This window comes from Salvia splendens, unplaced genomic scaffold (genome assembly GCF_004379255.2).
Source record: "Salvia splendens isolate huo1 unplaced genomic scaffold, SspV2 ctg920, whole genome shotgun sequence".
Taxonomy (NCBI): domain Eukaryota; kingdom Viridiplantae; phylum Streptophyta; class Magnoliopsida; order Lamiales; family Lamiaceae; genus Salvia; species Salvia splendens.
Genome location: NW_024599607.1, coordinates 1 through 19,632, shown reverse-complemented (window position 1 = coordinate 19,632; position 19,632 = coordinate 1). Strand labels below are relative to the sequence as shown.

The following is a 19,632-nucleotide window of genomic DNA, read 5'->3' as shown; positions in this document are numbered from 1 at the left end:
TCCTCGTCCTCGCCCGCCTGGGGTTGTACACCGCCTCGTCCACCTCCACCGCCTCGGCCTACTCCCGGCGTTGGATCAACGGGAAAATCCTTCCGGATCTGGGATAATCCCTGCGAATACCGCGGGGCGGAGGGACGTGCATATGCATCAACGTCAAAGTTGGGTGGTTGGTACCCCCTCGGCGTCTCCGAACCCTGGGTCCCCGGCGTCGACGCACTGGAACCGCCCAGTGTGTTGATCATGGTCTCCCAATCGCCGAAGGCGTTGAGATCCCACCCGCCGGAGTCGGAACCGCCGTAGTTGCCTTCGCCGGACATCTTGTGATGAGAGGAAATTGAGATCATAGAAGAATAGATGTGTAATTGTGTGTGAAATGAGGATGAGTGTAGGGGTATTTATAGAGTAAAAAATCTAATTTAAAAATAAAAATAATAAAAAAAAGTATTATTACCGTTAGAAATTTTTTTTATTAATTTATTAATTTTTTTAAAAAAAATTGAATTGTTTTAAAAAGAATATTTATTGCGTCAGCATGTGACGACGCCCACTCGCGGGCCGACGAGTGGGCGTCACGCACGACGCCGGGTCGCGCCACGTCGAATAGGTGCGTGGCGAGCCGGCCCGTCGCGTAGCTCGGCGACACGGGACGCGGGACGGGACAAGGGACGAGACGGCACAAGACGTTTGCTGCAACGCGGCGCGCGACGAACTCGTCTCTCCGGGACGGGACGCTGGACGCCGACGCGCCGCGTAGTGGATGCTCTTATGGCATGACAACGTCTTTAAAAAGAAATGATCACATATCCTTTTTTGAGAAAAAGGTATTTCATAACTTCAAAACATTTGCTTTATATCCACACTATAGTGCTGGATATTAAAAGAAATCCCACCTGATACGCTTATCTCCAAATAATAACTCTCGACTGGCCTCACTTGCCCTTGAATAATTTATCATTTAAAATAGAGTAGCACTCTAATTAGTACTTGAACTATTTTTCTGAAAAAGAATGCATGCATCCTATAGGATAGCACCTACGTCTTAGTTTCGGCTTTTATAGGATTTTTCTTAAGGTCGCCCATGACGTCGCGGGGCGACGCCGGTCGGGTTTCGCGTCTCCCACTTCATCTCTTTCCATTTCATTGGGAATCTTATAATTTATTTGGGAATTAATTAGTTAGGCTCCAAGCTTAATTCCTTAAATTATTTCCACTCCAAGAGTAAAAATCTCAGCCCAAAATCTTAACTAATACATGGCCCAAAAAAAAGGCAGCCCACTATACTTATTTAGTTAAATGGACTTAGCCCAAAAATCCTTCTCCTTTGACTAACCCATCGGTATTCCTTCTCCATTCACATTTTCATTTTTCAATTCCTGTTTTTTTTAGATCCCAAAATGCAAGGTACAGAAGCGTCTTCTCCACTTCGTTCCTTTCTTGGCGGAATCGCCGTTCAACCAGATCGCCGGAGCTCCACCGGCTCCAGCCGTCTCTCGGCTCTCTCTCTCTCTCTTCTAATTCTCCCTCAATCAAATTACACCACAATTCCTCCAAATCAGAACCCTGAATTTGGAGAAAAACAGCGGCGTTACCAAATTCGCCCGCCGCTACCCTTTCGTTTCGCTCCCTCCGGCGATTGCGCTGACGGGGAGGAAGGCACCACCTAACTTACGGCGTCGCCCCTTGGAGGACAGCCATCTCGTCACTGCCGCGGCCGACTCCCAGCGGACCTGCAGCGCTTCCGTCCCTGGTCTCCGGCTTCTCGACGAGTAGGGCTGCCGCCCGCTGCGTCGATCGGTACCGGTTCCCCCCTCGATCTTCGCTCGACGGCGTCGACGTCTGCCGCCGCTTGTCATTGGCAGCCCGTCGCTCCAGCTAAGTCACCCTTTCCCTCTTCCCCTTTTGTTCATTCCGTAAATCTGGAGTTCTCGATTGATTACTGCTGTCGAACTTGGTGTTATTTTCTTTACTGGGAGAGTTTGTTACTTGATTGAATTATTAGCTCAATTCAGTGGTGTTGGAGATTGACTAAGTTGTCCTAAAGCTGTGATCTTGGGCAGAGAACTCGTTCAATTGTTTTAGCTATTGTTGCTTGGCTAATTCTGAGCTCTTGTTCTTGGCCACTCTCAAGTTTGCCTAACGTGATGCTTGCTCATGTTGTGGTGGATATCCTATTGAGCTTCTATTCTCGGCTATCTACTGTTCTAACATGATGCAAGAGGGTGATGGGTGTTGAGGGGATTACCTCACTCAGTGAACCTTCTCGATTTGTGATTGCCCTCCTTGCTGCCACTTCCTTGCGCCGCCCGTTCCTCCCTCAGCCGCACTCCACGCCTTAGAACCTTGGGGCCGAATGAGTGTGTGGAGGAAGGGGGTGATGGCTGTATTTATAGGCCAATCCCTTGGCTTCTTGTGGCAGAATTTGAGGCATTGGTGTTCCTATCTTTGGCTACAAGCCCAGCTCCCTTTTGAGCTCTATAATTATGTTGATCATGCTAAATTGGTGTAAGCTTTGGGGCTGCCTCTCTTGGGCTATTATCTTAGCCTCGGTTGATGGGGAAGAGAGCATATTGTTGCCTCTAAAAGGCCTTAGTGATGAGCCTACTCCTTGCTCATTCTTGTTCTTTTTCTTTCTTGGGAGATTGATGATGTATTACATAGATTTGCATACTTACTATTTTGGAGAAGTCTCCCACCTTGAATCTTGTGAAGCCTACTTCTCATACCCTTTTTGGTGTTTCTCTTGTAGGTACAAGTTGTCCCTTCTTGGTGTTTTGTGGAGCAAGAATCATGAGGGGAGAGATGAGGGGAAGAGAGAAAGAAGACTTCTTCTTGAAGCTTTTGTTTCCTATAATTCTTTAGTAAAATCCAAGATTGTATTGTCCCTTTCATACATGTAAGCATGTACTATTAGCATCTTCCTTGATCATGTAATTGCATCTCCACATTGAAATTTGTATTTCCAAATTGTACTTTTAAATAAAAGCATATCTCATACTTTTATCCTTGAATGCATTTCCTTGCAACATGTTGTTTTTAATACAAAACTTGATTTATCCCAACGTCAGAAAATACAACGAAAATTCTACGCCCTCTAAACGAGAATTAGGCGAGCTAATGAATTCGATTTATCCATAACAAAAGGAAAGAAATTCCGGGGCGTCACATTCCACCCTCCTTAAACGAAATTTCATCTCGAAATTTATACGGCTTTACTTGAATAGCTCGGCAAAATGCTCCTTCATCTTATCTTCTAACTTCCACGCGGCCTCTTCCTGCCCGTGGTGTTCACAATTGCTCCTTCTATTGAGCACTACTGCCCTTAGCATATCCTCGAGCGTCCCGAAATTCAGTTGCGTCCCTAGCTCTTTTTATAGGCTCTTCCAAAATCTGGACGTGAATTTAGCATCTCTATCCGACGTGATCGTTGCTGGTATGCCATGCAGGCGAATGATTTCCTTCACGTATAACTGGGCTAGTTTCTCTGATCTGTATATGATAGGTATCGATATAAAGTGGGCGCTCTTAGTGAGACGATCGACTATCACCCAGATTACGGTATTTTCTCTTTGAGACTTTGGCAAGCCCGCTCTTTGAGGCATCCGTATAGACTATATAGTTCGTTCCTGGCTCGGGGACTGCTAAAACGGGTGCGCTGGTCAACTTCTTCTTTAACCGTTGGAAGCTTGCTTCGCACTCGGGAGACCAGGAGACCTTGGTTCCCTTCTTGAGTTGCTGAGTCATTGGCCGTGCAATCTTCGAGAATCCTTCAATGAAACTTCGAATTTCGTTGGGCGTAGTTGGTATTTTCCAATTTCGTACTGTCTCCACCTTGGCAACGTATATTTGTTCTTGAGGTTTAGCTTGTTAAGCTCTCGGTAATCTACACGCATTCTCATGGTCCCGTCTTTCTCTTTAACAAACAGTACAGGTGCTCCCCACGGCGAGACGCTAGGTCGGATGAATCCCAGGTCTAGGAGCTCTTGCATCTGTACCTTTAGTTCATCCGGTTCCTTTGGGGCAATTCGATATGGTGCATTTGATACAGGGGCAGATCCTAGTTCTAGATCTATAGTGAATTCTACTTGTCGGTCTGGCGGTAGACCAGGTAGTGTGTCAGGGAACACATCTGGAAAATCACGAGCGATTTCGACCTCTTCCAATTTTCCTTCTTCTTTCTCCTCCTTGTTCAAGTAGACAAGATATGTCGGTCATCCTTTCTTAATCAGCTTACTGGCTTGCATCATCGAGATTACAGATTTTCGCGTTCCCATGGAAATTCCGTGATAGCGGGTAGCTTCACCTTCTTAAAGAAATTTGCTTCTCTTTGCAAAGGATCGTGGCATGGTTTCCGGCCAGCCAGTCCATTCCTAGTATTATGTCCACATCCCACATGATCATAATACTCAAGTTGTTTGCTAAAATCTTAAATTCGCTCAGAGTGATTTCTAAGTTCGAGCAAGTACGATAGATCTCTATACGTCCTCCTACCGGGGAAGATACTTCCATCCTATGCTCAGGTTCTTTCGTAGCGAGTCTTAAGGTAGTCACGCAATGAGCGGAAATAAAAGAATGCGAAGCACCAGTATCAAACCGAAGCATAACGGTTGTGTTGAAGAGCTTACCCATGCCTGCCAAATTTCACTAGTTCACCTCTGGCTGCTTCTGCCTCATTGCATAAGCTTGGGCCTATGTTGGGAGTTTCGGCTTCTGCTGCTGACTTCTCGGTGGCTGCTGTGGATTTGCTCCAGGTTGGACATTCATTGCGCGCAGTTGTGGGCGCTGAGCTGACGGGTGAGGTTTTGCTCCCGTCCCTGGAGTCCTGTTCGGGCAGTGTTTGGCAAGGTGCCCAGTCTTCCCGCAGTTGAAGCAGGTATCTGTCCCTGACTTGCAAATGCCGCCATGCAGTCTGTTGCATTTGGGACATGGACTGGACCTTGATATGTTCCCCTTGAAAGATCCAGGGGTAGCTTGGTATCCGTCATTCTGTGGCTTGCTTGGTCCATACCCCTCCCCTCTTAGTTTCAGGTTGAGCTCGTGGTCCTTCCCACTTTCTCTTGTCCCTGAGTGCTTGGGACTGAGCCGGGGGTGGAGCATGACTCACAGCTGGCCCGGTTTCCTCTCCCGGCATGGCTGCCTCGATGTATAGTGCTCTACCCAGAGTCTCAGAGTAGGACAGTCCTCTATGGCTGGCCAGTGCCATGCGAATCTCGTACCTCAGACTGGCACAACATTTTTTAGCCATCTTCTCATAGTTTTCAACTGTTCTGGTGCGTACCGAGCCATATCACAGAATATCCGGTCGTAGTCCGTCACTGACATCCGTGCTTGTTTCATACTATGGGGACTCCGTTTTTCTTCCCTCGGTGGTTTCACACTTGTGGTTTCTAATTCGCCACCTCTTTTATCCCCAGCATTTAATCGATAGCACGTAATCTGTAAGACTACTTGTACTTCCTTTACAACTGATCTTGCATAACCGTGGCGTGAATTTCCATTTCGCGCAACTCACTTATTTCTATTCGTTATACGCGTATCCATCGATCAATTATTCTTATCTAACTCGTGCGGCATGACAGGGTCGTTAGGTGCATCATCTTTACTCATGTTTGTCTATCAGGACTTATATCTCATAGGTATTTGAAAAGGATCAAGGCATCGCCTTTGTTGAGAGTCTTGCATTGGAAATTTAGTCAAACAGACTTAATTTGGATGATACTGATTTCAGCATGAAGAAGTACTGAAAAAAAAATTCCCTTGTCTTGGAAAAAAAGTTCTCAAATTACTCAAAGTGATAAAAATAACATCTTCGGTGTGACTCTGTGAATTAAAATCGCCAACTCACAATGGTTGGTTTACAAGGATAGCAGGACTAAGCTCAAGTAAACTTGAAGATTTCTCTGGTTTGACTCTGTGAATTAATCACATTCTTTCAAAAGATCACACTGGTTAAGAGGTTTCAAGCAAACCCATAGAACTTGGGGACTTCTCGAAAGAAATGAAATGTGTCAAGAAAAAGGACGAAACAAATTAGAGTTCTCGACTGTTTGCATTTCTTGGTAATAAGTTTTTTAATCCATAAAATGACAAAAAACTTCAGCTGGTTGTTCATCTATTACATTGGCCATGATTGACTTGACTATAATGGGGTTGTGTATTCAGCTAATACAGCTCTAGTATATCATCATGGGAAGCTTTTGGTGCTTGGTGAGGCAGATAAACCATGTAAGTTAGCTCTTTCTTTCTCATGTTAATTCTAGAACTATGTTTCTTGTTGTGGATTGTATATTGTTCAATGAAACCCATGTTTGCACCTTGTCTCCTTACCTATCTCCATTGACTTCCCTTGGTGTGTATTTAGCTTACAAAATTGTCCAATGTTTACCAAAGCAATTATAATACTCATGTAATATCTTTATCTTTTATCTGACAAGTAAGGTCCACCTACTTTGCATGAGGATGTACTATGGCTTCACTATTTCCACGAAACAGGGCGCTCTTAATACAGTTCTAATAGTTTGTGTGTATGCGATTGCGTGCTCGTGTGTAGAATTCAGACGGATTTAATGCAGCTCATGTTTTCTATTTGTCGAATAGATGTTATGAGAGTTTTGGAAGATGGAGACCTGCAGACCATTGGCATGATGGATTACGACAAAAGACTATCACATTCTTGTTCTGCCCATCCTAAGGTGGATCCCCTCACCGGTATGATTAATGAATGTCAATATAAACACGGCAGTAAAATTAATACTTTACAAGATATATTTCTTTCTTCAGTGATTTGTGATTTGATTTGGGGTTGATTTATCACCTTTTCACTTGTCCTTGTTCTGTTGTCACTACTACCTTGTTATTTTCTATCTAGCTGCAAAACATACTTCTGCTGTAACTATGAAGTAGCTAAATTCGCCACCAATATGAAATACATGCACATAACAGAATAGCTGGAACTATGAAAAAGCATATGCTGATGAGTAATTAATACTAGATGTAAATGATGTCAATTTACATACTCTAGTATGCCTGCACCTAGACTCCTCACCCAATAGCAAGTAAACTTTGAGGCTATGATAATAAGGCAAGTGCTAGTCATACAGCAGTATAAATTGAATTATTTTTTATGACTATCTTTGCAACCTTACAACAAATATGCCTTTTTTCCATTAGTAGTAGGTTTTTTTTTATTATGTCAACTTGGTGTTGCATGTTATCAATGACAACTTGATAATTTCATTCATATGGGATAAGCTTCTATTAGCTAGCAATAAGTTCTATTCTGTAACCTGGACAATCCTGAATCCTTATCGATTCCTTTTGTCATGACTACCTTAATAAGCTAAAAAGGACTGGGAGATGACCTGGATATTTTCACAACTATATTTGTTCTACAATTGATGTTATTGCTAACTACTCGAACTATAAGAATTAGCAAAGATACTATGAACCAAGGACCTTGTTTGAGTTGACACTAATGTTTCTGTTCTATTTCTTTCATCTTGACTTTCTTGTTGGCGAAAGTAAGTTTTCTTACAAAAACTTTTAGTACAGGGGAAATGTTTACCTTTGGATATTCTCAGACACCACCATATATCACATACCGAGTCATATCAAAGGAAGGTGTGATGCAGGAACCAGTGCCGATAACAATACCAAAATCAATCATGATGCATGATTTTGCCATCACCGAAAATTATGCAATTTTTATGGATTTACCGTTATACTTCATGGCAAAGGTGCGGCTCTTAGACAATGTTATCCCTGTTTGTACTTTGACATGAAACATGGTGTAGTAATTGCTTCCAGAGTCTGTTTTCAGAAAGAGTGTATATCTGGGCCCAGTACCTCTCTTTATTTCATTTGAAAGCAATCCTGTAAGGTGGATATAGTTTAAATTCTTGTAACATGTGAGTATTGAATGTGGACTAGTAATATAGTATTAATGAATATTTATTACACTGATATTTGTTTCCTAATTACTGAAGCAGTCATGGTTATCAATTTTCTTCCAGGAGATGGTAAGGGAAAACAAACTTGTTTACACTTATGATCATACTAAGGAAGCTCGTTTTGGGATTCTTCCACGATATGCTGAAAATGGGATGCTAATAAAGTGGTTTGAGCTTCCAAATTGCTTCATATTCCACACCGGTGAGCTATTTCATTATTTTGTCTTTAGAAGAAGGCTTTTCTGCAAGTTATTACAAGAGTCTGAGCTCGTAGGTAGCCAAACATACTTTTTTACCTCATAAGGTGATGCATGATCCACAAATGTTGATTTAATTAATGTTCCTGTTATTTAAAATGGTGGAGAGTTTCGTATAGATCAACTGAATCTTTTCATGTGTAAATTTCATTGTTTTCCGAAAAACCAATGGTTATTCGGAGCTCTTTCTTTTTTGTTCGGACATGATACGGTTTCTACAGTTCCAATTTCATACAATTGGATGAATAAGTGCTGCAATTGCTTGCTTGGTGCACAACCATTTCTCTTGCATTATATTTTATTGTACTTGGTATAAGAATATGGCCTTCGATGCTCCTACATGTTATTTCCATCCCAAGCATCTCCAAGGGAGAAAGGTATACTGAGAAGGTATATTTCTCATTTACCTTCTCAAAAAGATAATTATATCTTGTTAAAAAGTAATGAACTCCTAGAGAAGAAGGTAAATTGAAAGGCAACAAAAATAACTAAGTTTTTACCTTTTGTGTGAAGAAGAGGTAAAGATACATTTTTAAAATTGAAGAAGGTATAATACCTTCTTAAATGCCTCTTTTTTTGGAGAATGAATTTTTATAAAGAATATGTAAATATAGTAGTTATTTCACTTTACCTCTCCATTTACCCCTTCCCTTGGAGATGTTCTAAATGATTCACAGCCTGAAACCAAGCTAGGTTAGACTGGCCCTTGAATCTCAATCATTATAATCTTGAGTAAGAAAATATCAAGCAGTTCAATGTTTTAACACGAACTGTTATTACTCATAATCATCATAGGATATTTCTATAGATTTCCTGTATTGAACAATTAATGTACTCAATTGATTGTCAGCAAATGCTTGGGAGGAAGGAGACGAAGTAGTTCTTATCAGCTGTCGGATTGAGAATGCTGATCTTGACGTTTTCAACGGCTCTGTTAAAGAAAAGTTTGAGAATTTTAAATGTGAACTGTAAGAGACCAACATGCTAATCCATTTGCACTTAGATATATTCCTATCTAGAAGGTGATACTCTGTTTGTGTAAGGTATGAGATGAGATTCAATCTTAAAAGTGGTCAAGCTTCACAGAAAAGATTATCTGCATCAGCAGTAGATTTTCCCGAAGTGAATGAACGCTACACGGGCAGGTAAAAGCTCTATCAAGTTCATCAATCATGTGGCTCAACTTAAGGCTGGATAAATTCAAAAAACTAGTTTCAAAAAACTCATACACGATCAGGAATCTCAGGGTCATGCGTGTGTTTTTGTGCATTCAGGAAACAAAGATACGTATATGGCACAATATTGGACCATTATCCTAAGGTAACTGGAATTATAAAATTTGATTTACAAGCAGAACCACACACAGAAAAGGAAAAGCTTGAAGTGGGAGGAAATGTTAGTGGCATCTTTGATCTCGGACCTGGGAGATTCGGATCAGAGGCGATCTTTGTTCCCCGGAATCCTGATAATACATGTGAGGAAGATGATGGCTACTTAATTTTCTTTGTCCATGAGAGCATCCGCAATGGGCGGACGATGGCACGCTCGATGGCGCGCATCGTCCGCGCCATCCATCGTCCGCACCCATTGCGGGTGCGCGCCCTATACTTCGGTCGCGGAGGATAGCGCGGACGATGGCCATCGTCCGCCCCATTGTGGAGGTCGCGGACGATCGATCGCGGACGATGGCACGCGGTTTCGATGCCATCGACCGCCCCATCGTCCGCCTCAAGAAGTGTACCGACCCTGACGAAGCCGAATATCTCCGGGCGTTACTCGATGAGTTGCGTCGGAAGTTGGAATTGGTCCGACTTAGTTTTTTTTTTTATTATTATTAGTTCAATGATGTAACTTTTTTTTATTAAAACTTCGCCGTTTGTTATTTAGACCGTTTTTTATTTACTCGTTACTTGTTATTTGAAAACAGTTAAATTAATTAAACAAAATAATAAAATGATGATGTGGCGCGCCATAGGGCGCCCCACTGCAGGTGGGGAGGATAAAACTACTGACGTGGCGCGCCTTAGAGCATTAGCAATGGGGCGCCCTAAGGAGCGCCACATCAGCAGTTTTATCCTCCTACCTCCCCACCTGCAGTGGGGCGCCCTAAGGCGCCCTATGGCGCGCCAAATCATCATTTTATTGTTTTGTTTAATTAATTTAACTGTTTTCAAATAACAAGTAACGAGTAAATAAAAAACGGTCTAAATAACAAACGGCGAAGTTTTAATAAAAAAAAGTTACATCATTGAACTAATAATAATAAAAAAACTAAGTCGGACCAATTCCAACTTCCGACGCAGCTCATCGAGTAACGCCCGGAGATATTCGGCTTCGTCGGGGTCGGTACACTTCTTGAGGGCCCTGTGCGTCTGCAACATCGTCCTTGCTATCGACGCTGTTGCTAACAACTCAAACGCGGTGGCCGTCTGGGTCGGGAGCTCTACCGGGACCGGAGCTTGGGTTGCAGCGGTCGACGATGAGGTCGCGGTCGCCTTCCCCTTGGCCTTCGCAGCCTTGACGCCGGGAGGACACCGGAAGGACACCTGTGTGCCGGAACTCCCTTCATCCACGTACGTCCGGTTGAGGTCAACCGGGTGACTGCCGCTGCTCGTGTAGTCACCAACTTCGGTGACCTTCGTCCTCTTCGGCGCACCAGTGTGCAGAATTCCACCTAGGAACTTCTGCTTCTCCCTCAAGAGCGCCCAGATGGCCTCGTGCTTGAAATCGCCGAACATCGACCGGTACGACAACATCGCTTTAGTGCGCACGTCGCTCGCGCTCTCGCCGCTCACCTGTGACCGCGTGAACTTCTCTAACTCCGCCGCGTACAAGTTCACTTGCTTCTTGACTTGATCCCAGTGCTTGCGGAGTTGCTCACGCTTGTGCTTGTACGCGGTCGGCGGCTTGACCGAATTGTAGAGGTCCGCGATGTGTTCCCAGTACGCGATCTGTCGCTGGTTGTTCGCGAATGTCAGATCTTCCGATATATCTACCCAACACCGGGCCAAAGTGAGAGTTTCGTCGTCGTTGTAGTTCATACGGCCGGGGGCGTACTCATCGCAATCACGGGGAGGCGGCAACTTCTGCGCCCGCTGCCGGTTCCGCATCTTTCTGGCTGGGGCGGAAGCGGTCGCGGCGGGGTCGGGATCGGCCGCTGCGGTTGGGCGGTGCGGAGACGGCTCCATGTCAGACAACCCATACGATTCCGTACTGAAATCGGGATCGTAATGGGTGTTGGTGTCGAACGAACGATAATCGTCGGGTTCTGTACCCGGCCAATGCGCCCCTGCGCTAAACGTAGGACTATTGGGGCTTGAATCCATTTCGTAGTAATTATGTAAATGTAAGTTTCGAAAATGAAATCACGTGAAATGAAATGTTACAAATGAACAGTATTTATAAAAAAATGAAACCGCGTGCCATCGTCCGCGGTCGATCGTCCGCGACCTCCACAATGGGGCGGACGATGGCGCGGACGATGGCCATCGTCCGCGCTTTCCTCCGCGACCGAAGTATAAGGCACGACTATCGTCCGCGCCCTATGGCGCGCACCCGCAATGGGTGCGGACGATGGATGGCGCGGACGATGCGCGCCATCGGGCGTGCCATCGTCCGCCCATTGCGGATTCTCTTAGGGCGCCCCATTGCTAATGCTGTGATGAAAGCACTGGGTATGTTCTCCATCTACAGTACTTGTTATCTATTTCTTGTCTTTCTGTGTGTGAATCAGGCCACTCGATTTTCCAGATGAAGCATGCGTTGCAATATATTTCTTTCTACTCTAGCAATATTTGAAATGGAAACTATTTAAGACAATATCTGAGTATGAGTATCTCACTGTGTTAGAGAGACAATTAGAGTATCCCAGTTTTATTGAGTAAATATTGTATTGTTTGAGATATGCAGGAAGTCAGAAGTGAATATAATCGATGCAAAAACGATGTCGCCTGATCCTGTTGCTATAGTGGAACTCCCCAGAAGAGTCCCATATGGTTTCCATGCCTTCTTTGTAACTGAGGTTGGTACTTCTTCGTCTTTCGCTGCAGTGTTCGGTTATTTAAAGCCAATGCATAACCAACGTTATTTGGTACATACAAAATGTTGTTTTTTCTAAAATTAAGTATAATGGATATAAATTATTAATAGTTTCATTTAACTTGATTATCCTTTGACACAGGAGCAACTTCAGAAACAGGCTTAGCGTTGACAAGGTTTCGAGGATATTATTATGGAATAATAGCCATGCCTTTTCCCACTAAAAAAGGCATGGTTTGGTGGTAAATAAGGAGTAATTCATAAATTATAGATATGTGTGCATCATGCATGTGTTAGTGTTAAACTAATATACTTGGGGACTTATTTGTATAGTATTATATTTCACCATAAGCTGTATTTTTACGATCATCACGTTAATTTTTATGAGTTTCTAAAATCAAAATTGATCCCTAAAAAATGGAATTTGCATTTTTGAGTTTTGAAGTAGTAAAAATCATGTTTCAATGACCCACATAGAAAAAAACCCACATTTATAGCGTCTCGATCCAATTGACTATTTTGCCTGTGAAGCCATGAAAAATGTACAAGTCATTTTGTATATACTCAATCGCTATGTCTTATGATGACAGCTTTTTTATCATTACATTTCTTTTTCAATTTTTATACTGTCTAATTAATGACATCTTAACTTACAACAAGATAACTTACTTTCATTAGTTCATATATATACTCCCTCGTCTCTCACCAAATGAGGCATTACTTTTTGGCACAGTTTTAAGAAATTGGATTTTTGTTAGTTAAGTGGAGACTATAAAGTAGATGGATGAAAAAATAGAACGAAAAAAGTAAGAGAGAAAGTGTCAAAAAGAAATAACTCACTTAGTGGAGTACTTCATTCGTTCCTTATTTTAATTGAGTTATTTTTTTCGATACGAAGATTAAGAAAGAAATGTTTAGTGTGTTAAATGAAGCCTACAATGTATCTTAATTTTTGGCCTAATTCTTCTTCTGATGATCGATTCAACATAAGATAAAAAAGAGCAAGTAATTTAAGATAAATGAAGAGATAATAAAGCAAGAAATATACTCCCTCCATCTCACACTTCTTTTTCGCAATCATTTTAGAAAATTGATATTCTCTATCCCACCGAAGATGACTCACTTTCCTTTTTAGTTTGTCCCGTTCAAGATGACTCAATACTAAAAATAGAAATTTCTTTATCTATACTTTATTCTCTCTTACATTAATTTTCCCCACCTTAGTTCAGGTGAAGAAAAAGTAAAGTAAGAGATAAAGTTTTAAAATATTTTTTCTATATCATTCTCTTTCTTACTTTACTAGTAGTATTTATTAGTACATTATCATTTTTTAAAAAATGACTGCAGCTGGATTTCAATTTCTCATTAAAATGCTTTTAAACTCCGATTTGGAGTTCGCCTGTGTGCAACTAGTTGACGGGCTAGATTTGGAGTCCGCCCTGTGTGCAACTAGTTGACGTGTGCGGTCGTTCATACGTAAACTGCTTTTACAAATTTTATTTAAATCATAAAATTCGATCAAATTTTAGCTACGATAACAAATGAAGTATTAAATTATTAAATTTTAAATTTTGTGGATGATCACCAAAATGAAAGGAAATGAACATGTTTTAAAAAATTTATTCAATGACAAAGGCTAAATTCCCAATTTCTAGTAAAGAATGGATAAATCCCTTTCATCCAACCACATTTTGAGTTTGAGAAATATAATACAAATGAAAAGAATCAACATTCAATTTTGATTAAAGGACTAGTTCAGACAATATAGGGTATTTTTGGATGGGATGCAATATGTACTTCCTCAGTCTTACAAATATAAAAACTTTTGGGGAAGATACAGTTTTAATATAAAATTAATAAAATAGTAGTAAAAATATCGTTAGCAGTAGAAAAAAATTTACCAAATATAAAAATGGATTAATTTTATGAAATGTATATAAAAAAATATATTTTTATAGGATCCACCGATCCAGGGAGTACTCTAATGTATTTGGGGATATGATTATTTTTTATTCTACATATACATTTGCCAAATACAAAGATCAATCAATTTCTAAAGATTTCACCAAATCTAGTTCGGTTTTGGCCAAATTACCTAAACAACATAGTTAACGAGAATGGAGAATATTTTTATTATGCTACTTTCATACTCGTATCCAATTACCTAAAATTGTACTGATAAAATAGATAATTAACTTATATTCATCATAAATAAATTAACCGGGCGTCATGTCACTAAGCATAATTTGGCACCGGCAAACCCAACATGAAAATTCATATGCCCACCTCTTAAATTCATTTCAATCAAATCATTATGTCATCCTCTTGATTTAAATGAGGAATTAGATTACAATCTTGAATAAATTCGTTCGCGAAAAAGGGGCTAATTTATCGTTATTATTAATTATTAATAAAGTAAAGACAGACAATTAGGAGCATGTCGCCACCACTAATCACTATCTTTCTCAAATTGCTCATCTTTTCTTTACTTCCACTTGAACTAATTAAGTCTTTACATTTAATCATAAAAAACTCATCCAAACTGTAAGCCCCCATTAATTCGATGCATATAATCCAACTAAATATATTATCCTATCAATACGTTATTTTTAAGCAAAATCCCTAAAAAGGTGAATGAAATCTGTAAGAATCATATTTTACTTCAAATCCGAAATAATACTATTATCTTTGATACTTTTCCTTTTGATCATTCATCATCATATAAAAGATAATTTTGGGCTCAATATTTTCTCATAAAAGTACATTTTCTCTATTTTCAAAGAGTGTAATCACAATCGATAAATCATGCATGTGATTTTAAATAACTCCAATTTTTAATTTATATAATAATGTATAAATTGAAAAAGGAAGGGGATTAAAAGTCAAAGACATCCATTTCCATTGAATATGAATACAAATAGTACATAATAAAAGCTTAAAATATTTAAATAAAATGAAAAGAAGACGGGTGAAGTCTCGTCTAATCATAGTACGTAATTATTTATTAAATTTATTTTATGAGTATTCTTAGCAATCTTGAAATCAAATTTAAATTGTATGGCAAAAAGAATGCCTTTAATTGACTCATATATTTAATCATAATATTAGAAAAATGATAAAAAAAAGAAAGTGGAAATAGACCGAAGCAGAACACGTCACACACTGTCCAAAACCTCTTTAATCTTTCTCCATATGGGTCCCACTCCCAGACTTGACTCCAATTTCCATATAATTTCGCGTGCATTTCAAAGTAATTTCATTTGCATTCGCATCTGCATCTGACTTTCATCTTCATTTCAATTTCAAAACCGCTCCAAACCTCTCTCTCTCTACATCGCGCAGAACAAACAAAGCTTTCACTTCATTTCGCTTTCTCTCGATTTTTCTTCTCTCCACTCCAAACACAATACATATATACACCCACCGTATGTATCCATTCATGAAACCTCCTCTCTCTCCTTCGATTTTGTTTATCTAGTTCTTCTGTGCGATGAAGATCGCCTTTTTCGCTTCTGATTTATTCAGTTGTTTCTGCTTCTTGATTCGTTTAGATCGTTAGTTCGATTTATGAGCGTGTGACATGATCTATTTGCAGATCTTCGGTGGAAGCTCTGGTTTTTTGCGATCGTAGGTGAGTTGATTATATTTTGCCTTCTTTCTTAAATGTTTGGCTACTGAACTTCAGTAATCGTTGACTTCACCCTCTTAACTGATCCGCGCATCTTAGAAGTGAGATTTTGTTAGTTTTATTGCCAGTTTTGTTTGTTGTCGAATTGAAATCATATTATTCACGAGTTTTGGACTTGATTCGCTATAACTTAGTTATTGAACCAAAAATTTGTATTTTAGGTTATTATTATGAGTATATTGCTACGTGATTTGTAGTCATTATCTGCGATATTTCTGTATGGATACTTGCAAACGCGTCAGGTTTATGTGGATAGTAATTATGGATGCAGGTGTATATATCTGATGATGTAATGTTTATTCGGGATAAAGATTCGTTCTTCACTGGGTATAGCTATCATTTTTGAACATACAGGAATTGTTCGTTTTTTTAATAAAATGCAAAAGTAGATTCTATTCCCGACTACTATAGTATTTACTATGGGGAATAACATTTGAGTGGCTAGCTTAATATGTACTTCTTGCTGCTTTATGGATTGCCATTGATTGTCTAATTCTCCACTTTTTGTTAAAGATAGTACTCCATATCATATATGAATGGAACACTCTGGATCTTCTGTCTCAAGTTGCGTTACGCAGATATATGAAATTGTTTGTCCTTCAATTTGTAAAGATAATAGCATCATAATCTACTTTGCGGATAGCGTATTTTGTTTGGTTTGCCTTTGTGGTATATAATCATTTTTGTTGAACTTCATGCTAGCTGCTCTTGTAGGTTTTGCTGAACCTTATTTCGTTTTTACTAATCTTCTGCTAGTCTATGGTAAAATTGTAAATTGTTTGCTGCTAAAACTTTTTCATATTGTTAATGATATTGGCTGTCTTGCAGTTGATAGAAGCATGTGCAGTGGGCTTGAGAAATCAAATTCCAATTCTTGTACAACCCAAGGGCCAGCTGTTAACCAATCAAACATGAAGGATTTGAACAACTTATCTGTAGAGACTGAGGGTTCCCTCTCCAGTTTGCTTGAATTTGCTGCCAACAATGATATTGAATCTTTCAAAAGATTGATAGAGGTGGATCTGTCTGTGGTTGATGAGGCCGGACTTTGGTATGTTCGCAAGAAAGGTTCAAAGCAAATCAGCCAGGAAGAAAGAACTCCATTGATGGTAGCCGCTACTTATGGTAGTGTTGATGTATTGAAGCTACTGGTGGCTTTGCCTGAAGTTGATTTAAATAAATCATGTGGTGGCAACAAGTGGACTGCGCTACATTGTGCAGCTTTTGGAGGTTCTGTCCACGCAGTTGATGTTGTAAAGTTGCTGTTATCTGCTGGTGCTGATCCCAATATTGAGGATACCTGTGCCCTGCGTCCAGTTGATGTGATTGTAGTTCCTCCAAAACTTCCTGGAGCTAAAGCTGCTCTTGAGGACTTGTTCACGAACAACATTTCTGATGGGTCTGTTGGTGAGTGCAATTTACCGGTCACCATATCTGGTTCAAATGCATCTTCCCCTGTACTGTCATCATCACCAGAAAGTAGGTCTATGTGTTCGCTCTCTGATTCTGTATCTTCTCCTACAGCTCCTAAGTTTGGTGATCCTGCTGCTAATTCTGTGTCAGACAAGAAACAATATCCTTTGGATCCATCTCTACCGGACATTAGAAATAGTATCTACTCAACAGATGAATTCCGCATGTTCTCATTCAAGGTCAGGCCGTGTTCAAGGGCATATTCTCATGATTGGACTGAATGCCCTTTTGTACACCCTGGAGAAAATGCTCGCAGAAGAGACCCGCGGAAGTACCACTACAGCTGTGTCCCTTGCCCTGATTTTCGAAAGGGCGCATGTAGGCGTGGGGATATGTGTGAGTATGCTCATGGTGTGTTTGAATGCTGGTTGCACCCTGCTCAGTATCGGACAAGGTTGTGCAAAGATGGCACAGGCTGTGCCAGGCAGGTGTGCTTTTTTGCTCACAACCAGGAAGAGCTTCGCCCTCTCTATGTCTACTGGATCTGGTGTGCCTTCTCCAAGATCTGTGGCCTCTGCATCAAGCTTCATGGACATGGCTGCAGCCTTAAGCCTTTTGCCTGGCTCCCCGACATCACAGTCTGTGATGTCTCCTGCATTCAATCAATCCATGCCGCCTACTGCAAATGGAATGTCTCATTCATCTTCTGGAGCTTGGACTCAACAGAATGTCCCCACTCTCAATCTACCTGGCAGCAATCTGCAATCCAGTCGACTGAGATCTTCCCTAAGTGCTCGCGATATTCCACCTGAGGATCTGAACATGTTGCAGGATTATGATTCCCAGCAACTTATTTTAAATGACATGGCTTGCTTTTCACAACAAGGCAATTCTGCTAGGCTGGGTTCTGGCCGGTCCCGGACAATGTTGACTCCTTCCAATCTTGAAGAGCTTTTTTCTGCTGAGATCGCATCATCTCCAAGACTTTCTGACCAGGCAGCGGGTTTTGGTGTTTTTTCTCCTTCACATAAACCAGCTGCTCTTAATCATTTCCAACCACAGCAAAACATTTTATCACCCATAAATACTAATGTTTTTTCTCCAAGAAATGTTGAGCATCCTTTGTTGCAGGCTTCTTTTGGTGTGTCATCTCCAAGGATGTCACCAAGAAGCTTGGAGCCAGTGTCCCCCATGAATGCCCGTCTCTCAGCTTTTGCTCAGCGCGAGAGGCAGCAGCAGCAGATGCGCAGCCTCAGCTCCCGAGAACTTGGGTCCAACCGTGCCCCTGTTGTGGGATCTCCTACAAGTGCATGGGCTAAGTGGGGACAGGCCAACGGGAAAGTAGATTGGTCAGTTGGCGCAGATCATGAAGGTGGTCTCAAAAGATCATCCTCGTTTGATTGCAGAGCTGATGGAGAAGAACCCGACTTATCATGGGTGCAATCTCTTGTCAAAGAATCACCACCTGAGATGATGGACAAGGCCGCAGCCCCAAGTTCTGGTGCTGCACCATCCGGTGAGTGTTTGAAACCAAATCCTCAAACTGACTCAGTCGATCACACTGTTTTAGGGGCTTGGCTTGATCAGATGCGACTTGATCAGCTCGTAGTCTAGCTGAACAGACGATGAATTCTTTCTCACTTTGACAAGAAAATGGTAGGAAGTATATAAATTTTTTTGTGCTCTTTTTTGGCTCGCGAAAAAAGGTGCAAGTCGTAAGGTAGCAGCAGCAGCAGCAGCAATGATGAGCTTCGGGAGTTCTTATTGGTAAAAACTGATTTTTTTTTCTTATTAAAAAAGATGTACTAAAAACTCACCTCATTTATTGATTATTACTACCTGAGTTTTCATTTGTTATCTGGGGGGCTGTTACTAAAACCAGCCCAGTTTGGGCACCTGTTCCTTTGTATTCTGCTTAATCCGAATATTATATTTCCAATTTATCATGTTTGCATGATTCTTTAAGCAAAATATGATTAGTTAATGTCTTGTTTTTAATTGTTTTGCGACCAGGAGTGTGAATGGATGCCACATATATTGATTGTGATTGGTTGCAAAAGGTTAGTAGGTTAGAAGTGGAGATGAACGTAATGTGCACTAAATTTATAGTGTTGGAAATTTGGGAGAGTGGTGTGGTGGGTGGTGGGGATCAATTGTTGTTGATTACATTATCTTTGATGGCGATTTGTGGGGTCTCATAATTAATTTTTAGTTTAAGTTCTTTGTATGAATCCTTGCATCGGGTTGAGATATCAGTCTCTCTTTAGTCCTGTTTATTTCGGATAAAACA

General features: G+C 40.9%; 1 protein-coding gene and 1 pseudogene across 3 annotated transcripts; both read left to right on the top strand.

Annotated features, from left to right (window-relative positions):
- Positions 1–6,100: 6,100 nt before the first annotated feature.
- On the top strand, positions 6,101–12,610 carry LOC121791806 (carotenoid 9,10(9',10')-cleavage dioxygenase-like). Of its 3 annotated transcripts, XR_006048736.1 has the most exons (9): positions 6,101–6,222; positions 6,595–6,705; positions 7,549–7,733; positions 8,010–8,148; positions 9,054–9,171; positions 9,247–9,348; positions 9,478–9,523; positions 12,113–12,224; positions 12,384–12,610. XR_006048736.1 is itself a non-coding variant. In XM_042189633.1 (8 exons), exons 2-8 carry the CDS (start codon positions 6,600–6,602, stop codon positions 12,405–12,407), a joined length of 786 nt encoding a protein of 261 aa, XP_042045567.1. In that variant the 5' UTR covers positions 6,101–6,222; positions 6,595–6,599; the 3' UTR covers positions 12,408–12,610. The 3 variants fall into 3 exon arrangements, 2 of the variants coding, with proteins under 2 accessions (XP_042045567.1, XP_042045566.1); XM_042189633.1 differs by lacking the exon at positions 9,478–9,523; XM_042189632.1 differs by lacking the exons at positions 12,113–12,224; positions 12,384–12,610 and having other exon boundaries at positions 9,478–9,841.
- Positions 12,611–15,561: 2,951 nt separating this feature from the next.
- LOC121791807 lies at positions 15,562–19,199 on the top strand (annotated as a pseudogene).
- Positions 19,200–19,632: the final 433 nt, after the last annotated feature.

Excerpts from the sequence above, each read along its gene's own strand:
- LOC121791806 (XM_042189632.1), top strand. The coding sequence starts at position 6,600 with ATGAGAGTTTTGGAAGATGGAGACCTGCAGACCATTGGCATGATGGAT. Across the intron at positions 9,172-9,246 it reads GAGAATTTTAAATGTGAACT|GTATGAGATGAGATTCAATC; the intron begins GTAAGAGACCAA and ends TGTTTGTGTAAG. Across the intron at positions 9,349-9,477 it reads AATGAACGCTACACGGGCAG|GAAACAAAGATACGTATATG; the intron begins GTAAAAGCTCTA and ends TTGTGCATTCAG.